General features: G+C 35.4%; 1 protein-coding gene across 1 annotated transcript; it reads right to left on the minus strand.

Moving 5' to 3' along the window:
* Window positions 1-5,404: 5,404 nt before the first annotated feature.
* LOC117337646 (zinc finger protein 341-like) lies at window positions 5,405-21,523 on the minus strand. Its single transcript, XM_033898734.1, has 12 exons — window positions 21,438-21,523; window positions 18,583-18,657; window positions 17,796-17,998; window positions 14,946-15,050; window positions 14,336-14,597; window positions 13,598-13,860; window positions 12,907-13,170; window positions 12,337-12,468; window positions 11,700-11,899; window positions 11,122-11,282; window positions 8,162-8,362; window positions 5,405-7,458 (listed from the first exon to the last, which is right to left on the minus strand). Exons 1-12 carry the CDS (start codon window positions 21,466-21,468, stop codon window positions 6,341-6,343), a joined length of 3,015 nt encoding a protein of 1,004 aa, XP_033754625.1. The 5' UTR covers window positions 21,469-21,523; the 3' UTR covers window positions 5,405-6,340.
* Between the last annotated feature and the right edge of the window lie 84 nt (window positions 21,524-21,607).

Consider the following 21,607-nt stretch of genomic DNA (forward strand, 5'->3'; position numbering starts at 1 on the left):
GAGCATATGTCAGTTACTACTGATGATTTTTTTTACCAAACTTTGCTGCAATGCATGCATACTCACTGTATACAATGTGTAAGTGCATTTTTCATTTTTAGGCCGACTATCCAAGATGGCCGCCATGGCCTCTGATTGGCCAAAATCATATCCATTAACAACTGTTCTTTTATTTGAAGGGTCGCTTTGTAACTTAGTGTATAAGTTGATAATGGGACATGCAGCGTGGTTTTAAAATAGGTTGTATGACAAACGGCTATATATATAGGCCATAACGGTCATCTGACTCTTAAGACCCTTCCACTTTTGCATACTCTGTTGCAAGTATAGTGACACTGTTGGCCATGGCGGTCATCTTGATTTTTTTGACCGACTCAAAAAATACCAACACTTAGTCAGGACCGTCACAGGATCATTTCTAGTAAGTTAGAGCTGAATTCCACTGATAGAACTTGAGAAGAAGTTTGAAATAGGTGTTATCCAGAAAAAAAACATGGTTGTGCAATCATGTTACAAAATGACCGCCGTGGCTGCCATGTCAAAGTTTTTACGAGGCTGAAAAATTACAACACTTTGTTGGCTACCCTAGCTTCCTTAACATCCTCACCAATTTCCAGCTCAATGGCACCAGTGGAACTGGAGACTGCCATGGCGCCCATCTTGGATTTCGGACCGAGCAGGAAAATAATAACACGTGGTCAGGACCATCTCAGAACCATTGATGTTTTACGAGAGAAAATGGATTATACTTTTTAATTAAACCTATGTCTGATCACATTTGTATGTTTGCAAATAAAATATGTTTAATTAAAAAGTAGACAAGGACATACATAGATGTACGTGTACGTCCCCGAAACCAGTAACTAGATTCACTTTTACCGAATTTTGATCTAGCCCCCCAAGACGTCTCAAAATGTGCTATACACACTGGGGTAGATCCAAATACATATGTAGACTGTAACAAGTCCCTGTGTCAATGACGGACACATACCCATTTCGTCGACATATCCTGTAGTTTCACAACATTTTTCTTCAAAACTCATTTAAATATACATTCATTTTGTGGACCACAGATGACATGTACATCTTTTCTATAATGGCGGTTTGTTGACAATAAGTCCAGACTCGGTTAATTCAGTTACTTGAACGGAAATTTCCTTAAAAGTTCACGTTTTACTTAAAGGCAAAGGTCGTCGATCAAACCGGAACAAAAAAAGTAAGTTCTCCACCGATGTCAATACTCATGCTGGGGAGTTTGGATAACCGTCCCTTTTTTGATACTTCATACTGGTGTGCAGATAACAGATCGCAGAACACAATACACCAGCTGTAAAATATCGAAAATAATTCATTCTGTAAAAGTGATATTTTTGAAAAAACATCACTTTTTCTATCACTTTTTTTCTGAGAAAAAATGATAGAAAGTTATATTTTTCAAAAATATCACTGCTTACAAACGAAAAAAAGGGGAAATGAAAAGCTGACGATGTATATTTTGCTATAAAAATGTAATAAAAAGAATATGTAATGGTGTCTTCAGTGCGCACTCCTGAAAAATATCAAACTGAAGACATTGATAGATCTATATCCTCTATATTATCTTTCTATAGTAATTATTATATCGATCACCAAGCCGTTGAATGACTTGCACGCTGAAATTCAGTTTGGTATGTGTACAAATAAAGTTGTCATTTGGAAAATTGTAGTCTAGCATATATAAAAAAAAGATAATTACCACGTTTCGCTTTCAATAGGAAAGGATATGAGGAAACGATTTGTCGGCAAAGATGCTGCTTTTCATGAACTTTTTCAAACAAAGTTCAAATAACACACTTGACAATAAATAACACACCATCACCTAACAACTCACCCCTAAAATACAATGTATACAAGTTACTAAGACCAAATCATCATCATATGTCCTGTACACATTTTGTATATAATTCTCTACACTTTATATGTTTATGAGAATAAAATATTGTCATTGTCAATCAATTTGTGTAGCAAGGGGCTGCAGTTTTCATGTGATCATTGCTACAACAGGGCTCGTCGAGCTTGTATTGCGGAATTTGTTGGTATTAATTTATAGATAAAAAGATGCACGTGTTAGGTCTCTGATACAAGTAGGTCTTTGATACACTCAGGAATTGGCAATCAATTACGATCAAATGTAAGTAGATATGACGTAATCGCCCGTTAAGGATGCAAGCTGTTCCGATAAATTAAACTTTCTTTCCCATTACCTTTTAAGTCTCGTTGATATTAGCATTGCGATCGATAGTATCCCGATTCTCACCTGAGTATCACTTAATTTGCTTTACAAGTTTAAACTTATCTGGCAGATGTCGTCGACCAAAGGGCGCTTACACTTCCGGAACACGCTAGTCTTATTTTCCCTTGTAAATGTCTCTTTGTAATCTTCTCGTCGTTTTTTGGGTATTGATGATAAGATTCAGACGCAAATATTTTTAATGAACTAGAGATCGCAGTGTACTCTTGGCGTCCAATATCTTAATTATTGGTTCGATGCAAGTTTGAACTGCCGGTTTTTTTTTATTTATCTTAATCTTTTCTCTTAATCACCTGTCTTATGGTCTACGTGCGATCCATTTTTGTTCTTATCATTCCGCGAAAGTAGCATAACTGGAAAAGGAGGAGCATACAGAAGAAATTTAGGGAAAATCAAAATAAACCTTTCCAAGAACGAAATAACAATATGAATATTTATCTGTCAAAATCCAAGATGGCCGTCTGTCAGCCATTTAGTTTATCTGATCAGTCTGAAAATTGAATGGGCACAACCAACTGAGTCTAAATCGGTTACCGCCAGTTGGCTATTTTGTAAGATCAGTGCAGTAAAACAGATACACCAATATCTTTAATTGTCAAAATCCAGGAACAAGAAATTCTTAAAACAGGTTTTCTAATAAAGTAATTATTTTCACTGGCCTTTAATGATTCACAATCTGCTATGCATGAAAATAAACAAAATGAATATGAATAACTATTTTAAAATGAGTTTTATTGAACAAGACATATATAACTAAACATAAATAAATTAGAACAAAAACTGATTAATTTAAGGCAACTGTTTTATATATGTACATAATGTACTAGTTCATTTACCACTGCTCATCATATACATTCTCTTTTTCGACTTACAGACATGCTTTTATTTAATATCAAACTAATATGGTCAAAACATATGTGAAGTTAATTTTTAATTGATATAAGGATACCACATATGTAAGACACCAATCATGTACAGTAGCAAGTAACCAGTTATCTGAACAACAACAGCTGACTACAGTTTTCTCAGCTCTTATTACAAATCACTTACAACAAGAGTACTGTAGGGTGTCCGTCCCATGCCAAAGAGAAATGCATTCATTATATCAAAATGAATAGTTTGAAAACTGAGGGAGGATCGTCAGAAAAGATCAACAATGATCAAATACATAATGAACTGAGGATAACAAAGGGCAGTAACTGTAGCAAATTTAGTCCAATCATAATGACATTCAGGGAAACACAACTACATATCATGATTATAATGCCTATAAGATTTCGAAGGGATCAGTTGAAATACGCAGAAGGAAATCTCAGGACGGAAGGACAGACCACGCCATACCATAATATAACTGTCAAATTTTGACAGGTGTTTAAAAATCATAGGCAATTCATTAATTACTCCAGATGACAAAGACACACTGAGATCAGATAAGCAACACTCCAGAATAGAAAATATTGACAAAAACTGTATACGCTCTCAAAATGTCAAGGGGAGCATATAACTCAATATTACAAACCAAGGGAATCTTCGTATGTAATTTGAGACTCTCAATATGTATGATGTATTACAGGCCAATTCATTTAACAGCATACTAATGACATCTTAACACATTCAACATTTTATCATAATATAAGTTTACCAGATCAATATTAGCTTCAAATAAAAGAGATTCCCTTTCAAAACAGGTTTACAGATTAGAAGTCTGAATAAAACAAACCAAACCTTACACAAACTCAAAGCCTCCCTGTGTTTAATGTCACATATATCATGAAAATCAGATGTAAATGGGCAACAAATTAATTTCATCATATTGGATATAATGAGGAGTTACGATTTTATATGTTGCATCGTTTTAAAATTCACAAAATATATCAATATTGCTAAAGTCAGCATACAAATACGTTAACTAATGCAAAACCTGCATCATATGATGTGTCTGGGTGATATAGATGTATATTACATTAACATAAATGATCAGTTGTAATTCAGGATGTTTACATATCATGCAGTGTAAAAACATTTGGTATGGAAAACGTAACAACATCAAAGATGTGTATTAGTGTAAAGGGTATAGTGTTCAGTGATCTTCACAGACTGGTCAGTGTCTATTACAACTGAATCACTGTACCATTTTACTTCAAAGCTTACTCTCACTAACTTTCTGTTTTACTTATATTTGTTTGTATACAATCTGCAGTCATTCTGACAAAAAATATCAAGATCTTTCCTATAATTCATGGAGGCTTCTGTCTATCTCACTATAACTTAAGTCTGTGTTTAAGTTGATAAGATAGAATATGAAAATAAACAAGGATGGATAGTATTGCAACAGCAATACAAAGTCCCCTGCCTGACCCAGGAGTGCAACTATTTATTTCCCATTTTTTAAACTACGTGTTATACTGATCACGTATACAAAGTTTCGTTAAAATCAGAGTAGTACTTTAGGATTGTCCGGACACGCCTCAACCAATGAGAAACCGGCGGCCATTTTGAAAAATGTTTTTTTTCGAAAAGAAAAATTGGGATGCACAATTACATGTGATACTGATAATGTATACCAAGTTTCGTTAAAATCGGAGTAGTACTTTAGGAGGAGTTGTCCGGACAAGTCTCAACCAATGAGAAGTTGGCGGCCATTTTGAAAATTGGTTTTTCGGAAAAAAAATGTAGGATGCACAACTACATGTTATACTGATCATGAATACCAAATTTCGTTAAAATCGGAGTAGTACTTTAGGAGGAATTGTCCGGACAAGCCTCAACCAATGAGAAGCCGGCAGCCATTTTGAAAAATGAATTTTTGAAGAAAAAATATGTGGGATGCACAACTACATGTTATACTGATCATGTATACCAAGTTTCGTTAAAATCGGAGTAGTACTTGAGGAGGAGTTGTCCGGACAAGTCTCAACAAATGAGAAGTCGGCGGCCATTTTGAAAATTTGTTTTTCGAAAAACAAAATGTGGGATGCACAACTACATGTTATACTGATCATGTATACCAAGTTTCATTAAAATCGGAGTAGTACTTTAGGAGGAGTTGTCTGGACAAGCCTCAACCAATGAGAAGCCGGCAGCCATTTTGAAAAATGAATTTTTGAAAAAAAATAAATCCCATCAAATCAGAATCCTTTGGACCACTGGGGCTAGCAATGATATATATTCTTATCCCATATAAATCATTGTTAGTGCCTCTGTTTTTACTTTAGTGAAAACATACATTTTGTGCCTATATATATAGTCTTCCATTTGAGAATAAGAAAATATAGTTCTGGTCAGTGGTTAAGCAAACACTAAATTATATTCCAGCAGTAGTCAGACTTATATAATTAGGCCATGAAGCATACTTACTGAATTTGTACATTAAACCAAATGTACACAACAAGTAAGTTGAATCTGTTTAGAAATCAACTATAAATGCAATATCCAGCCAAAATGGCAATGTACCTTTGTAAAATGTAACTTCATCAACAATATTTTTTATCATATTCACCAGATTTTTGTGTAATCTGGAGCTTACAGTAGTATTATGGTATTATCATTCTACAGTTCAAACAAACAAAAAGGAAAAATGCAGTAGTTTATTTGGATAAGATGTCAAAAGATGTTTAAATGAAACAGGAAATCTGTTCAAATATAAGAGTAGGTTAAGTTTATTATTTAGATAAATTAAAACACATTTTGGTGACCTTGGAAGTAAATCAAGATCATTCAACTGAACATCCCTTTCACCACAGCACACTACTGACCAAGTATCTTGACCCTAGGCATCTTGATTAATGAAAATAAGAAATTTAAAGATTTTAACACATAAGACCAATTTGACCGACCAATTTGACTGACCAATATCTTGACCGTAGTCCTCATGGGTATTGAGAAGAAGTTGTTCAAAAGATTTTAACACATCTGACCCATGTGTCATCTTCAAATTAGTTCAAGGTCAGTCACTCAAAATTAAGATAAATCTATAGCTGAGTCCAGAAAGGATCTCTGATAAAAACAAAAAGTCTGATTGATGGATAACACCAGAAGCTTACACTAAGATTACTGTTGAGCAGATTGATACATGTCAGCATGAGCTTTGAGAAAATTATCTGTTCCCTGTAACACTAGATCCCCGTCTGATGGTCCGTAGTCATCCAGGTGGGTAGGACAAGTGATGTAGCCATGGTCATTTGCCCCATTGGATGTGACAACCACCTGGGTGGCCACCATTGAGTCTGGATTGTCCTGCATGGCAACTGCCACAGGAATCAGTTCACTTACAACACCGCCTACAGCAGCCACACTCTGTGCTAGAGATTCAGCACCACTGACAGTGGCCATTTGCATTGTGATGGGCTCTACAGTGTTGTTGTCCAGGCCTGTCATCATAGGCAGGTGCATCGGGACATGCTGGGCCTCTATAATGGTGATGGGCTGCATGTTGGTGTTGGTTCCATGTTGGTGAGAGACAAGTTGTTGGGAGGGGTGAGGCATTAGGTGTGTCTGAATGTCCTGCCCGGTGGCGGTGTTATTGTTCTGTATGTGTACAGTAACATACCTAGGCGCCACTGGAGGGGGAACGGGAGGAGGAGCACTCACTTTTACACAAAATTCAGGTTTTTTGCCTGATGGTGTTATGTTATTGCTTCGTGAAATACGCTTTTCTGGAACGGTTGATAGTTCTCCTCCCTGTTCCTGCTCATTCATACCTGCCACTAGCTGCTCATTCACATAAATACCACCAGATTCATTCCTTGCTTTTTCCTTCTGAACAATCACATTGTGTGCATCTCCCATAGCATCAGGTGCTGTAGATGATTTTTCCTCTTTATTGTCTAGCGTCATGGTATTTTCAACCTTAACACCATCAGTTTCAGAAGGAACTCTTTTCTTCGGACGGCCTACTTTCCTTTTGTTTCGAGGCTTAAATACATGGGCCTGGCCAGGCTTTAATGGGTGACATTTATGATCATGAAAAAGTTTAGGCCGGAAAAATCCTTTTCCACATGTTTCACATTTGAATTTAAAGTCTGCTCTATGTCCACGTTCATGCTCTCTTAAATGTGGTTTCCGACCAAATGACCGACCACACTCTCGACACTTGTAGGGCTTTATTCCACTATGGGTGAGAATGTGAGACTTCAGCTTGTCTGGACGATTAAATTCCTTCTGACATCCTGAAAATAAAAATAAAAGATAAACATATTTAAGATGAATATTATCCTGTTTAATTACAATGTACATAATTAACAGAACCAACTAGGAACTAGATTACTGACACGTCAGTGAGGGCCCTGCAATGTCTGATTCTATACCCGAACTTAACTTGAGTGATACGCTGACATAGAATTACTACTTATATGCTGCAAATATACAAATTACACTAAGATCTTGACTTTAACATTAGCAATTGTTTTGGACAGGCACATTGATTACTAAAGGGCACCCACATTTTCATGGGGGGACTTAGTATAAAAGTCAACTACAATAGCAATGTATCTTATGAATTTAAAGTAATGTATCTGCTTCACTATATACACTATCTTACAAATTTGGAATAATGAAATAAAGCAATTTTCCAGGTCCCAAGAATGTTGTTATAAGCACGTGTACCATTTCCATCATATAAAGCTGTATTTCTACAAGCATTATTAAATAATGGACAAAGATTATGTAAGAGAGAGGATCAATGGTTAGTTAGCATTAATCTTCATTAACCAAAACTGGATCTGACTTCTGTACTACATAAAATAAAATTTCAGAATTTCTATGAAAATAATGCATTCTTCTTATTTGAAATTTTAGGTAAAAACACTAATTCTTTCTAATGTTTAAAAATTTATTTCCTATAGAAATCTATGGTATAATGGAATACAGTACCTGTGAGGGCTTTGAAAGGACACCTATAACGTTTGTTTGAGTCATGTATTAGCATGTGCCGTTTGAGTTTGTCTTTCCGGTTAAATGAAGCAGAACAAACATCACACTGGAAAGGTTTCTCCCCACTATGTATCAACATGTGCATTTTAAGGTAATGCTCTCCCTTAAACCTCTTGTTACATGTTGGACACTGGAACTGTCCTGTAGAGGAAGAACAAAGTAATGTATTATTACAATTCTTGTTATACGGCATTTGAAACATTTTCCTACCCAGCTGGAATAAGAAGATGTAATCACAGATATCTTCTATTCATAGCCAAGTTAGGGCTATTCTAGTAAAAATTACATCCGATGGGAGGACTCCAGAAATAATTCTATACATGGTGGGTACTGGAGACAACACAGCTTATTATAATGATAGTGTTTGAATTAAACCACTTCTATTGGTGGTCCCTGTTTGACAAACCTGGAGTCCTCCCATAGGAGTTTTACTGGAATAGCCCTAAGGATATCAAATATATCCAAGATACAATATGCATACTATGCAAATATCAAAGATATAAGTCTTACAACTTCTACAGACATATTCCTGTAAGAAAATAAGAATCAAAGGAAAGCAATGTTGCAAATATTGATATTTCAATACCAGAAAAAGATTATTACAGTTACTTATATTAGCTAACAACATTTGATTCTGCACCAATAATTGGAAATCAGTAGACCAATGGTAGCTGTATTATCAATGTACATGTATAATACATGTATAAGCATATTCCATATAGAACGTAATTACTGGTATAATTAAACAGACGTGGATCAAAGAGTTTTTTATCCCACAGTAACGTTTTTTGCAGATGAAGGACAGTGACACTGTAAACGTGGTTATTTACACTGGGGGAACATTTCACAATATTTTACATCAAAGCCATTTACGCAGGGGTTATTTATACACAGTTCCGACAAGACTGAAATATACTTTGCAGTGTTATCTCCCTTAGTCCATGGTATGAGTACACAGGTAAGTATGTGGTCTCCTGACAGATGACAATAAAAATATATAAATATATGTGTCTTATTTTTTGTATTCCCAAGGAAACTGTCATAATTTATTCATTAGTGAGGAAGGATGTCTATCTTAAAATATCTAACAAAAACACTGACAAAGACTGTTCATGTGAAACTTGTTCATAATAAGAAAGCACTCCTTAAAACTGCTTTCAACTATGTTGGCATAGTTACCTAAGCATCTGGTCTGTGTCGACCCCTTGTGTATCCGGACTAAGTGTTTATTGTTGATGCACTCGGATTATTTATGACTTTCTCACATCATAAATACAATTATTTGTTTTTATTTGTACAGTAAAAATACTATCAGTCATATTGTAAATTTCTATTGTTGTTTTTATAGCAGCACTCGATAATGTATGAAACGTATTTAACACACACACGAAAAAAATATCACAAGTGGCCAAGTTGATATGCAGAGACGGGACCATACCCGCAGGGGGAAATTTACCAGACAACCCAGCTCTGCATAATATGTGTAAATTACCTCCCCCCCCCCCCCCGCACCTAATATTCCAAGTTCACAGTAATTAGCAAATACTGTTTGGAAAAATTAGTAAACAACATGATATACATAACCTTATTATACTCATTATTAAACAATTTATCTATAAACGGTGTGTTAAAGGGGAACAACTCATGTTTGAAAGTGTAAAGAGAATACATCAAACATAAATAGTAAGTACACTCTATTCATTTATAAATGGAAGCTTTTTCAAAATCTTTTTGATCAATAGGCAGAAAAGAATTGTTTCATGCATTTTTGTCATTGGTTGTGAAACATAAATTTATACTAAATTATGCTGCCTTTCTATGTAAAGTTTTTTTTTTCATGTATCATTCACCTACTAGCTATTGCTAAGCTACCTACATTCACATTGTATTCAAGATATATACAGTTTGTGTATGTAAGTGTGTGTGAAAGTTGTCTTTGTTTCTTTCTGTATCATGTGAATACTTTATGTGGAAAATCTGAATAAAAATGTCAAAAGTGAAAAAAAAAAGTTTACAGTAATTATTTATATTTTACTATCATTAATATTATGAGCCTCTCCCACATAGACCTAGCCACATCTCGGTTACTATGGTGCCCTTCCACCTAGGCTAACCATGACTCTGGGTACTACGGTTCCCACACACCTAGGCCTATTGATGTCTCTGGGTACTATGGTTCCCTCCCACCTAGACCTAACCATGTCTCCGGATACTATGGTTCCCTCCGACCTAGACCTAACCATGTCTCCGGATACTATGGTTCCCTCCCACCTAGACCTAACCATGTCTCCGGATACTATGGTTCCCTCCCACCTAGACCTAACCATGTCTCCGGATACTATGGTTCCCTCCCACTTAGGCCTAATGCTGTCTGGATACTATGGTTCCCTCCCACCTAGACCTAACCATGTCTTTGGATACTACGGTTCCCTCCCACCTTGGTGTAATCATGTCTCTGGATACTATGGTTCCCTCCGACCTAGACCTAACCATGCCTCGGCTTACTACGGTTCCCACACACCTAGGCCTATTGATGTCTCTGGATACTATGGTTCCCTCCCACCTAGGCCTAGTGCTGTATCTGGATACTATGGTTCCCTCCCACCTAGGCCTATCCATGCCTCATGGACAAGGGTTCCCTCCCACCTAGGCCTAGTGCTGTATCTGGATACTATAGTTCCCTCCCACCTAGACCTAACCATGTCTCTGGATACTACGGTTCCCTCCCACCTAGGCCTAATCACGTCTGTGGGTGCTACAGTTCTCTCCCACTTTTTTTGCACTTTCCTAAGGCACAAGAAGAGGTATTAATCAACTATTAATTGATAATTGTAACATCTTTTGTAATTGTTGTAAAATAAATATTATAAAGCTAACATTTACTTCTATAACAAACCTACCTTCAGATCCATGGGAGGGAAGATGGCGCCTCAGGTATCTCTCACAGGTGAATGTTTTCTCACAGTGTGGGCAGGAGTGATTGTGAGTAGAGGTTGCCAAGTGGTGTTCTAAGGCTTCTGGAGTGGAGTACTTGTTCATACACTTCGTGCATTGAAAATGCCTGAAAGCAACAAGGACAGCTTTTAAATATCTAAAAAGTTTCCCAGTTATAAGTTTATTATTTCTATTTATCATTATTTTAGTTTTATTACCATATAATGATTAATGATTTTTTCACGGCCTGATGTTATCAAGTTATCATTTCCTTAGACACTGGTGATATAAACTTTAGTCTGACAGACTAATTTTAATTTAGAGAAAGTTTGTTTATTCAAATGAATATATTTACAATACAGATAACGTATTTACTACAATGATCATTCAAGAATATTATTGATTGTGATGATATTAGTATTTTCATTTCATTTATTCCTAACAATTTCCTTCTATTCCAGATATGTCACAGTCTGAATATAATATTAAGCGTTAAAAACAACTAATCTGATATTAGTTAATTGATTAGTAGCCTGGTACTCACCGCGGCCCAGGTTTGATCCCCTGATTAGGGTAAAGGCTGTGAGTGTACTGATGGACACCAAGGTCGTACAAGGTCGGGAAGAACTTGTTGCACATATGACACCTGTAGGTCATGTCTTCCTCATGCGACTTGATGTGCTCTAAGAATGAATCCAGGTCTTTAAAGGTATCATGGCATTCCTTCACCACACACTTGTACACCTACAGATATATATTTACCTGTACTTACCAGTTGTTACACTGACAAAACCCTTACAACAGTCGCACGGTAAACAAATAACTTAAACTACCAATCATTATTGCAGAAGATTTTCAAACAAATATATTTATTTTCCTGTTGCTATCGGACTCTCAATGCTAATAATGAACTTCAGTTTACATCTAAAAACCATGTTGGAACAATTCCTTCTTTACTTTCGCAGTTCTGGCCTCTGACATCATTGAAGAGTACCAGAAGGATGAAACAGCTGTAGGATGCAATGTTATTGATCATTACTATATACTATTACTAAATTGTAACTTGTATAATCTTTTCTAAGCTTTTGTATGAACTTGACAGTTCAAAGTAGCAAAATATATTGAAATAGATAAATCTTAAGTTTGACAAGTATATCAATCTGTCTACTTTCAGATCTTACCTGCTGATCCTTATGATGAACCATATGCGTCTTGAGCTGGAAATAAGTCCTGAACTTAGCACAACAGTATTGACACAGGTAAGAATTGTCTACAACAACCTTTACCTTGGTATTCTCTGCATCATCTGGTGGCTGAAAGAAAAGCAAAATCAAATGAAACAGCTTAATGACATTTGTCTGCAGTTTTAACATCAATGAGAGACTTTGTTTAAAAGTCTTAATTCTTTATTTGAATTCAGTCCATTAAAACGGACTATAATCACATGCACAGCCTCCGAAATTCTGATTGGTTGCCTGTTCAGTTACCTACTCTCCTAAGCCTGGGAATTGGTCATGGAGCTGGCAACACAGCCTCTGAGGAAGTTTTGATATAACGGGATGTTGGGATGAAAAATCTATACTGTGGTCATATGTAAAATAAATTTCACTCATGTTCCTGCAACATACCAAGTCTTCAAGCTATGGACACTAACAGTTCTATCAATATGCACCAATGAGAAAATGTATCACTACCTTGGAAAGGTAACCCAACATGACAAACTAAAAATAAACTTATGTGCTTCTGGTCACCTTTTCTTCCAACATTTGTCCAGATTGTTGTAATCCACATGGATCAACAACTGTTGGATCCACAATAGGATTGTTATCCATGACGACCACCTGTGGAACATCAGTGATATGAGCAAGAGAATCTTCATGGGTCATAAGTTGGTTCTGGTTCAATTCCTGAGATGGAGGTGGATCTAGCGAAGATTCAAGAGGAGGCTCATCTTCCTCTATCAACAGTGGTGATGGCTGGTTTGGCAGGGTGGATCCTGCACCTGCTGGCCATACCTACAATAACAAAACAAATATGGTCTAAACTGGTGTAGGTTTAATTCATTGAGGTAAATAACAATACCAACAAGAGATCCCATAAGGGATCTTGGCGTCCACAATTTAATGATCTTTATTGGATCTAAGTCAGACTGATCTTCTCTCTATTTTTCGCTTCCTTCTTCTTTTCTTCTTAATAATCCGATACCAAGAACAAGTGGAACCTACATGTGAAGTTTGAAGAATATCCCTTCAAGTAATAGTGATAACAAACTTCCATTCTCAAAATCCAAGATGACCACTTTTTTCTTAATTGATTGGGTACAACTAGGGACCTAGGAAAACTCACATATGAAGTTTTAAGAATTGTTGATCATTTTGTTCAAGTAAAATGGCACTAATTTTCCATTTCTAGCATTTTATAGTAAGAGTTGTGTAACTTTACCTTATGTGTTGCCATATGTTTTTTGACGTTAGATTTCTGTGCGAAGGCTCGTCCACAAACAATACACTGGAAGGGTTTTTCTCCTGTGTGTGCTCGCACATGTTGGTTAAGATCAAAGTTCTTAGCAAATGTTTTATCACAGTAGTTACAACGAAGTTTCTTCTTCTCATCCAACACCATGTTGCCATTTTTACTGCGTTTGAGCTTTACTAGTGAATCAGCTGAAACAACTGTTACAAGGCTAGCTTGGGCTGATTTTCTTCCTGAGTGAACAGAAAATACGTTGATTTACACTCATTTAACAGAATAAATTGTATTGAAAAAAATATCACACATAATTTCATTTCAATTTGTTTTATCCGAATGAAAACTAGACCAATGAATGTCTTTTAGAAATATCACCTGTAATATTGTGGTGTCAAACTATATTATTCTTTATTTCAGTGAAATATCTACCTAAGAGGAGGACTCCTGGTCCCAGTTTCATCAATATTCCTTTACCTTATGAAAATCCTTAACTTTCAATTTTCAATAGGAAAACATTACAAAATCTGAGAAAGTTTCATTACAAGCATTTCCTCCTTAAATCCAATAATGCTCATCATATGAAAGTTAAGAAATTTCCATAAGTTAAGCAAGGTGGATGGAAACAAGGCAAGATTTGTCAAAAAGGAACCAGCAACAGAAGCGATTCAATTAAAGTAAACCTTATAACAAAAAACACAATTTCTCACGTACCAGCCTTAGTCGGACTAGGTTTAGCAATGTTTCCCATATTAGGGGCTATAGGTTTCTCGGGGAGAGTTGTCAAAGTGATTTGTTGCTGCACTGGCTGCAGGTGAATCTGATTGGTGGAATGGACTGTGCTGGTGAAGGCGGAGCCACTAGAGGGCAGTGATGTGGTCACAGGACTAAGAATGGTAACATTGTTTGGTGACCTTGAAGTGAAATTTGCAACCTGAGATAGAAATGGGCCAGCGGACTGTAAAGTGGAGGCTTGCTATAAAAAAATAAAACAATCTGTCAAGTTGGTCAAATATTATTTTGCTACATCAATTAATGTCATTGAATAATCTGTCTTGTGCTACTTGTTTTTATTTCCAAATACTTGAATTTTGAGAAAGTATCATTCTCTACTGTAAGACAAATTGTATTATAATTTTTATATTGCATGCATTTGAAGAAGATATCCTAAACATTTCATACCAGTTGCAATTGCACCACACAAGTAAAATATCTTAGCCATGTAAACTGATGGTATCATTTACCTTAAAGAGAAATCAGTGACATTATCATAACCTGTGAAAAGCACAGGATTAAAGACACAATGAGGTGGACACCATCTTACCAGTTGAATGGCTGATGTATCTACATTGGCAAAAGACATGAGATCATCAGTGAGGACCATATTCTGTGGAAGCTGGGTGATGGAGGTCTGTGGTGTGTAAGACGTCTACAATACAAAAACAGCATGTGACTATCAAATATAAGGTGCAAATGCCATCCTCTTAATGATTGGTTGAACAATATCGAAAGTCATATAAAATTATCAAGATCTACTCAACATTAGAACAATACATATGCTCTAATCAGATACAATTTTGTTTAATTTGAATAATTAGGATCTAATTGTTCACCAACACCAACAATATATAGCCTTAAACATAATGTTAAAAGTGTTTTCAGTTTTTAAAGAACATCAAATTTGTGATTCACAAAATATCACAACCTATTCTAGTTGATAAGGTTAATGTAGATTCCTGACAGTTGATTATCGCGGGCTGTTACAGCATGTGACAGAAGCTACCCATAAACATGGCCATACATTGGATGTGGTTATCACAAGAGAAAATACTTCCATTGTCCACAGAGAAGTTTTCGTGGCAGATCTGTGTCTGAGTGATGCATAGGGAAACCCATCTTATGACTATCTTGCTGTCTATGCCACACTGAATTGTGGTAAACCAAAACAAGCAAGGTAAAAGGTAAACTTCTGCAAATTCCACAAACTTTTTGTACCAGATTTCATCAAAGACATTCAGACTTTTTCAATCTTCCAGTCTACTGACAGTGGAGGTGACTGTCTTGTTGAAGCATACAAATCAAGTGTTGATGCTTTAATCAAGAAGCATGCAGTTCTTCAGACAAAGGTGATTAAATTGAGACAAAACACTCCTTGGTACAATGAGCAACTTTGTGATGCAAAACAAATATGAAGACCATCCACTTGCAGATATACTGAGAACAATGTTGGTTAGTCAGTTCATTTCTTATTCATTGTATGAAGTGTTGTTATTCTGGTAAAATCGCAGAATGTTTTTCGGATCAAAAAGAGCTTTTAAGACTTACCAGAAACCTTATGGGCAATAATTGTGAAATACTCCTACCAAACTGTTCTGAGAAATCTCTGTCCAACAATTTCAGCGATTTTTTTCCAGGATAAAATCAACACAATCAGACAAAAGTTTAATGTTGTGAATTCAAGTTCTGTCACCAATATCTCCGGTCAGCATCCAATTTGATGGCAAACTTTTGACACAGTTCACATCAACAACTGAAGATGAGTTGCACAGGTTCATTACATTCTTGCAATCGAAATCCTTTGAACTGGATCCACTTCCCACAATTTTACTGAAGCAATGTTTTGAAGCACTGCTCCCCTTGATAACCTCAATGGTGAACCAGTCATTAGCTGAGTCAAGGGTCCCATTGTGTTTCAAGAAGGTTCATGTGAGGCCACTATTGAAGAAGCCCGAAATGGACCAGGACGAATTAAGTAACTACCGTCCAGTGTCAAATCTTCAAAGATCTTGGAGAAGATTGTGTCCCAGTGTTTATAGAGGTTAATCTCCTCTCCATGCAGACAGAGCCTCGCCATGCAAACAGTCTCCATGACCACTTGCAATCAGCCTCCCACACGGGACATTTCACTGCCACCCTAGATAACAAGTGTAAAGCACTTCTAATCATGCTTGATCTGTCTGCTGCATTTGACGTCATTGACCATGGTATACTTTGAAACATCTAGAGTGCTCTTATTGGGTTGCTGGTGATGCACTCTGTTGGATCAAATATTACCTGAGAGAATGACAACAGTGCATGGTCATTTAATCAGCTGTGTCAGATGGCAAAATCTTAAGACTTCTGGGTTCCTCAGGGGTCTGTACTTGAACCAAGAAAATAATGTCTTTATTCTCAACCAATTGGGGAGATTTGTTGTCGCCATTGCCTTCAGTACCATTGTTATGCTGAGGACATGCAAATCTATATGATTATCAGACCACAAGACAACTAGGACACAATAAAAGTAAGTCTAAAAGCCTGTCTAAATGACATCAGTACTTGAATGAACTCCAACATGCTCAAATCAGTAAATGACAGAACTAATGGTCTTTTCCCAGAGGTGTCAGCACACTAAAGGTCTCTAGCTAAAGGTTGGTGCCTAAACTATTAAACTATGATAATGCTTTGCTCTTTGGTGTATCTGATACACTGGTTAGCTGCCTGCAGAGGGTCCAGAACACTGCAGCACGCCAGGGCTTCCCGTACTCGAAAGAGGGAGCACATCACACCAGTGCTTTATTCATTGCATTGGCTACCTGTACATTTCAGGTCACAGTATAAGATTTTAATTTACACATACAAGGCAATACATGAAAAAGCTCCGTAGTTTTTACAGGAACTTGTCATCCCCTACCAGCCGTCACAATCACAACGATTGGAAAGCAGAACCCTGTTATGTGTTCGAAAACCTTGTACTATGACTTATGGCCTATATGTTAACGAGTGGTTTGGAAAGGTAGTGGTCACTTTGTGGAACGGCTTACCATCGGTTGCGATGAAGATGAAAACCCTGGCCAAATTCAAGGAGGTTAAATCACACTTGTTTGTACATGTGCTTTTTGGAGTCTCTTGCAGACATCATGTACACATTATCATAATACTGCTCAAGTTGATATAGCTTACATATGTTCTGTACATTGTACAACACTTGAAATAAAATGTATAATCATATCATGTAATGTGAAGCACAGAATAATTTCACAAATTAGATAGTGTGCTATATTAATGTTGTATATCATTATTATTATTATCATCATTTTAAAATGTTCTGATATAAAATCTTACTGAATGCTGGATACAAAGTAAAAGAATGCTATATTTTCCAAGAATTCTCTGATGCCATTTGTCTCTCTACCTGTATGAGTTGAGGCCCTTTGTTGACGTTTTGGATTAAGCTTGATGATACAGGTACAGTATTGACAGCACTACAGATAGCATTGGTCATCTGCTGAAGGGTTTTCTGAGCAACACATCGACTCTGTTTGTGGTTTACAAAGGCACCAAGAGATGTGAACTGTTTTTTACACTTTCCACATTGAAAGACATCATCTTCGTCAACTACAAACATCATTGAAATGAAAAGATTAACAATATTTTTAAGTATAAAGCTGACTGAGTAAAATGATCATGCTGCAGATTTTCAAATAAAACTTTGTTTTAAAGAGGCACGTTAGCTTGCAGCAATTTTGTATTCAATTATAAAAATACACCATATGAATATATATTTGATTTACACCGATCAATGTTATAATTATTTAATCCACAAACTTTAGAATTTGGTGAACCATCTTGATTTAACTTAGGGGTGGACTTGTTATTTGTGAATGCATTATTATTTCTCTGATATCAGATATTGTAAACAACAAAATTAAATTTCTTAATTAGATTCATTTGTTACAGGAGAGGAAAATTGCAATGACCATTTTAGAACTTGAACCTGGGACCTCCAAACTCTATTTGGACACTTTAACCATTTGAGCTTAACCTGGACAATGACACTCAGCCCAGTCCAGTTCCACTAGATATATAATTTATTAACTGAATGAGAGCTTTTATCCATTTCTTTAGTAACCTGGCGTGGAAATACCTTATTTGAACTCTTAAAAGGTATTTATTATGTATAACAATAACAGGACACTTACTTGGTGAAGCTTCACTAACTGTAGACTCCAACAATGACTGAACTGCCACTGCAGTCTGACAATCCATCCCAGACACTGTAATATAAAAATACATTACATTATACTACATCCGAGACACTGTAATATAAAAAATACAATACAATATACTACATCCCACACACTGTAATATAAAAAATACATTACATTATACCACATCCCAGACACTGTAATATAAAAAATACATTACATTATACCACATCCCAGACACTGTAATATAAAAAATACAATACAATATACTACATCCGAGAAACTGTAATATAAAAAATACATTACATTATACCACATCCCAGACACTGTAATATAAAAAATACATTACATTATACCACATCCCAGACACTGTAATATAAAAAATACAATACAATATACTACATCCGAGAAACTGTAATATAAAAAAATACATTACAATATGCAACATCTGAGACACTGTAATATAAAAATACATTACTTATATATATATATATATGTATACCATACAGATACACTGTAATATTAAAACAAAGTACACCGAGGATATCTCAGTGTGTTCAGTAATACCAAATATATTTCATGAGAGTGGCTCATATTTTGATATTTTTCACAAGTAGTGAGTACTATATGTAAGATATTCTGTTTATTTCATTTAATAGCAAAATGTACTGAGGCTCACAGTCTCTCCCAGAATTCATTGCGGTCTCCTGTCAACGGCTCACAAATGTACGCCAAATCGTGACGTTATGTATTCTATCTTGCATTATGAGGTGCATATATATAACATGACAGAGAGCTATCTGCAAATCTTCATAATGTAATAATGTAATGTTATAAATTACATTATACCACAGAGAGCTCCACAATCTTTTATTGTATTTTGTTATTTGACATATATTGAGCATCATATTAAGGGAAAAAAACTTCATCAACTCACCCTCAAAAAAAAAAAAAAAAATGAGTGAGATAAAGTCCTAGAATGTCATGGCAACATTACTGACCAGTTTGCTGCTAATGCTATATTTGTGGCGTATTGATAAACAAAAACATAGTGACCTAATGTGGTAACAAAGTACTAAGAATTGTATCCTTAGGATTGCATATAAGGAATCAATGTATATGCCAAAGCACAATAGGCTATATTTAATTGGTTACTACATTTGTAAAAGATAAACTATAAACTTTTCCCCTTAGTCTTGCTTATATGTGGATATGTGAAAAAAAAATTAAAATATTTCTGTGGACTTTAATTTCCATGTATTGAACAAAGAATTTTTGACAATGCGTGGTAAAGTAATAGTTTACATTAGTTGAGAATTTCTCAAAATATAATCTGTATTTATAGACATTAAGAAGATGATAAATCACTACAACATCATTTATGTAAAAATAAACCAAAACGTAATAGAATTGCTTTTAGAAGAATAAATCTATCAGCACATACTCTAGTGCATTTTCAAACTTTTAATAGTCAATATGGAAGTACTGTGAGAATTAATGTTTCTCAGTGCAGAGTTTGCAACTCGGGTGACATAGAAGATTATATCACTTTCTGTTAATTTGTGCAATTTTCAAGTCTTACGATCAAGATGTATTAAAAAGTTCTATCAGAAAAAAACACTAGTTGATCCAATTAATTTAGTACAACAAACTTCAAAGATTTATCAATGTTAAATAAATATATATTTATGTGACTATACGATATCCCACACAATTAGGGGAAAACATGATCGATATTAAATGTCTAAATTTGTTGATGGATTTGTCCATTCATAGATATTGATACTACACAGCTATATTGCAGTGACCACCTATATGTTGTATGTTATGTACTGAAAAGTCAAAGTCAATAAATGAATTGAATATAAATCCTGTATTTTACCCTTTATATGAGTTATGCCCCTTTGATATTCAAGAGTTCTTATTAAAGTCTGCAGGCATATAATTACCTGGCATTAGCCACCTGACATATTTGTTATCCTAGTTGTACATTTCTTTTTATATTTGATTATTCTAGCATTAGGGCCGACCATTTTATTAGCATAGTTGTACATGCAACTTTGCAGTTTTAAAAAAAAAAATTATTTTCAAATGTGTAGACTCTAGAGATCTATACCTTTTTCAATACATTTGTTTTTATTATTTTGTTTCCGTTTAAAGCAGTTAAGATCCTTGTAATTTATATTGAAAACTAAAAATCCTTTACTTTTTTTTTTTTTATTTTCATCATGCAAGTTTCCTGGTAAACCTGTGATGATCTTCATGGTCTTACAAAATATACTGTAACACAAGTAACGAATGAAAATTAATGTTTATCAAGATAAGCATGTTTATGATAGACAAAATTGCATGAGTTTTTTTCCCCCGGATATGATTATCCGTGTTACGGTGTAAAACTAGCAGTTCTGGGTGGAATAATCTGACAAGTTTGTGACCCAGTGAGGTGAGGCTATTCTGTGTAATGTAACCCCCCTGTAAGATACGTTATATCTGGCAAGTTGGCCATTCCAGAAATGTTATTCACACCCATTCATGACAACACACAATTTCCATCATTTTACATACTGGTTCTTCTCTTTCGCGAAATCAATACATCCATCACAATATATACAAAATATGCAGACAATAATTAAGGAAGTTATATTTTTGATCCGTTGGGAGGCGATTTAATATTGACGTTTTCATGACAGCTATCTCAATATTTTGCGTGGAAATCAAAATGGCGGAACACCAACAACATGCAAATTTCAAGACTCCTCCATGAATGCTCGTATTCGGGATAGTTCAAAATAACAGTAAATAGAAATAATACGGAAACATTTGTCGAACAAATTGAAAATGTTCATGACCTGAAAAGGGCTCCAAAAACGTTTGCGCCATAATTTCTTTTTGTGTTTTTCGCCTTCAGATCTGCTGTTCCATCAATAGCGCCATCTACCAGAAGTGTATGAGGCATTAAAAGGGGGTAATTTTAGATACAAGATATGGTATTAATTATATAAATAGATTCGGGAATATA

This window comes from Pecten maximus, chromosome 11, assembly GCF_902652985.1.
Source record: "Pecten maximus chromosome 11, xPecMax1.1, whole genome shotgun sequence".
Classification (NCBI taxonomy): domain Eukaryota; kingdom Metazoa; phylum Mollusca; class Bivalvia; order Pectinida; family Pectinidae; genus Pecten; species Pecten maximus.

Excerpts from the sequence above, each read along its gene's own strand:
- LOC117337646 (XM_033898734.1), bottom strand. The coding sequence starts at position 21,468 with ATGGCGCAAACGTTTTTGGAGCCCTTTTCAG. Across the intron at positions 15,051-17,795 it reads AAGGGCCTCAACTCATACAG|ACGTCTTACACACCACAGAC; the intron begins GTAGAGAGACAA and ends TTTGTATTGTAG. Across the intron at positions 8,363-11,121 it reads TCCCTCCCATGGATCTGAAG|GACAGTTCCAGTGTCCAACA; the intron begins GTAGGTTTGTTA and ends CTTCCTCTACAG.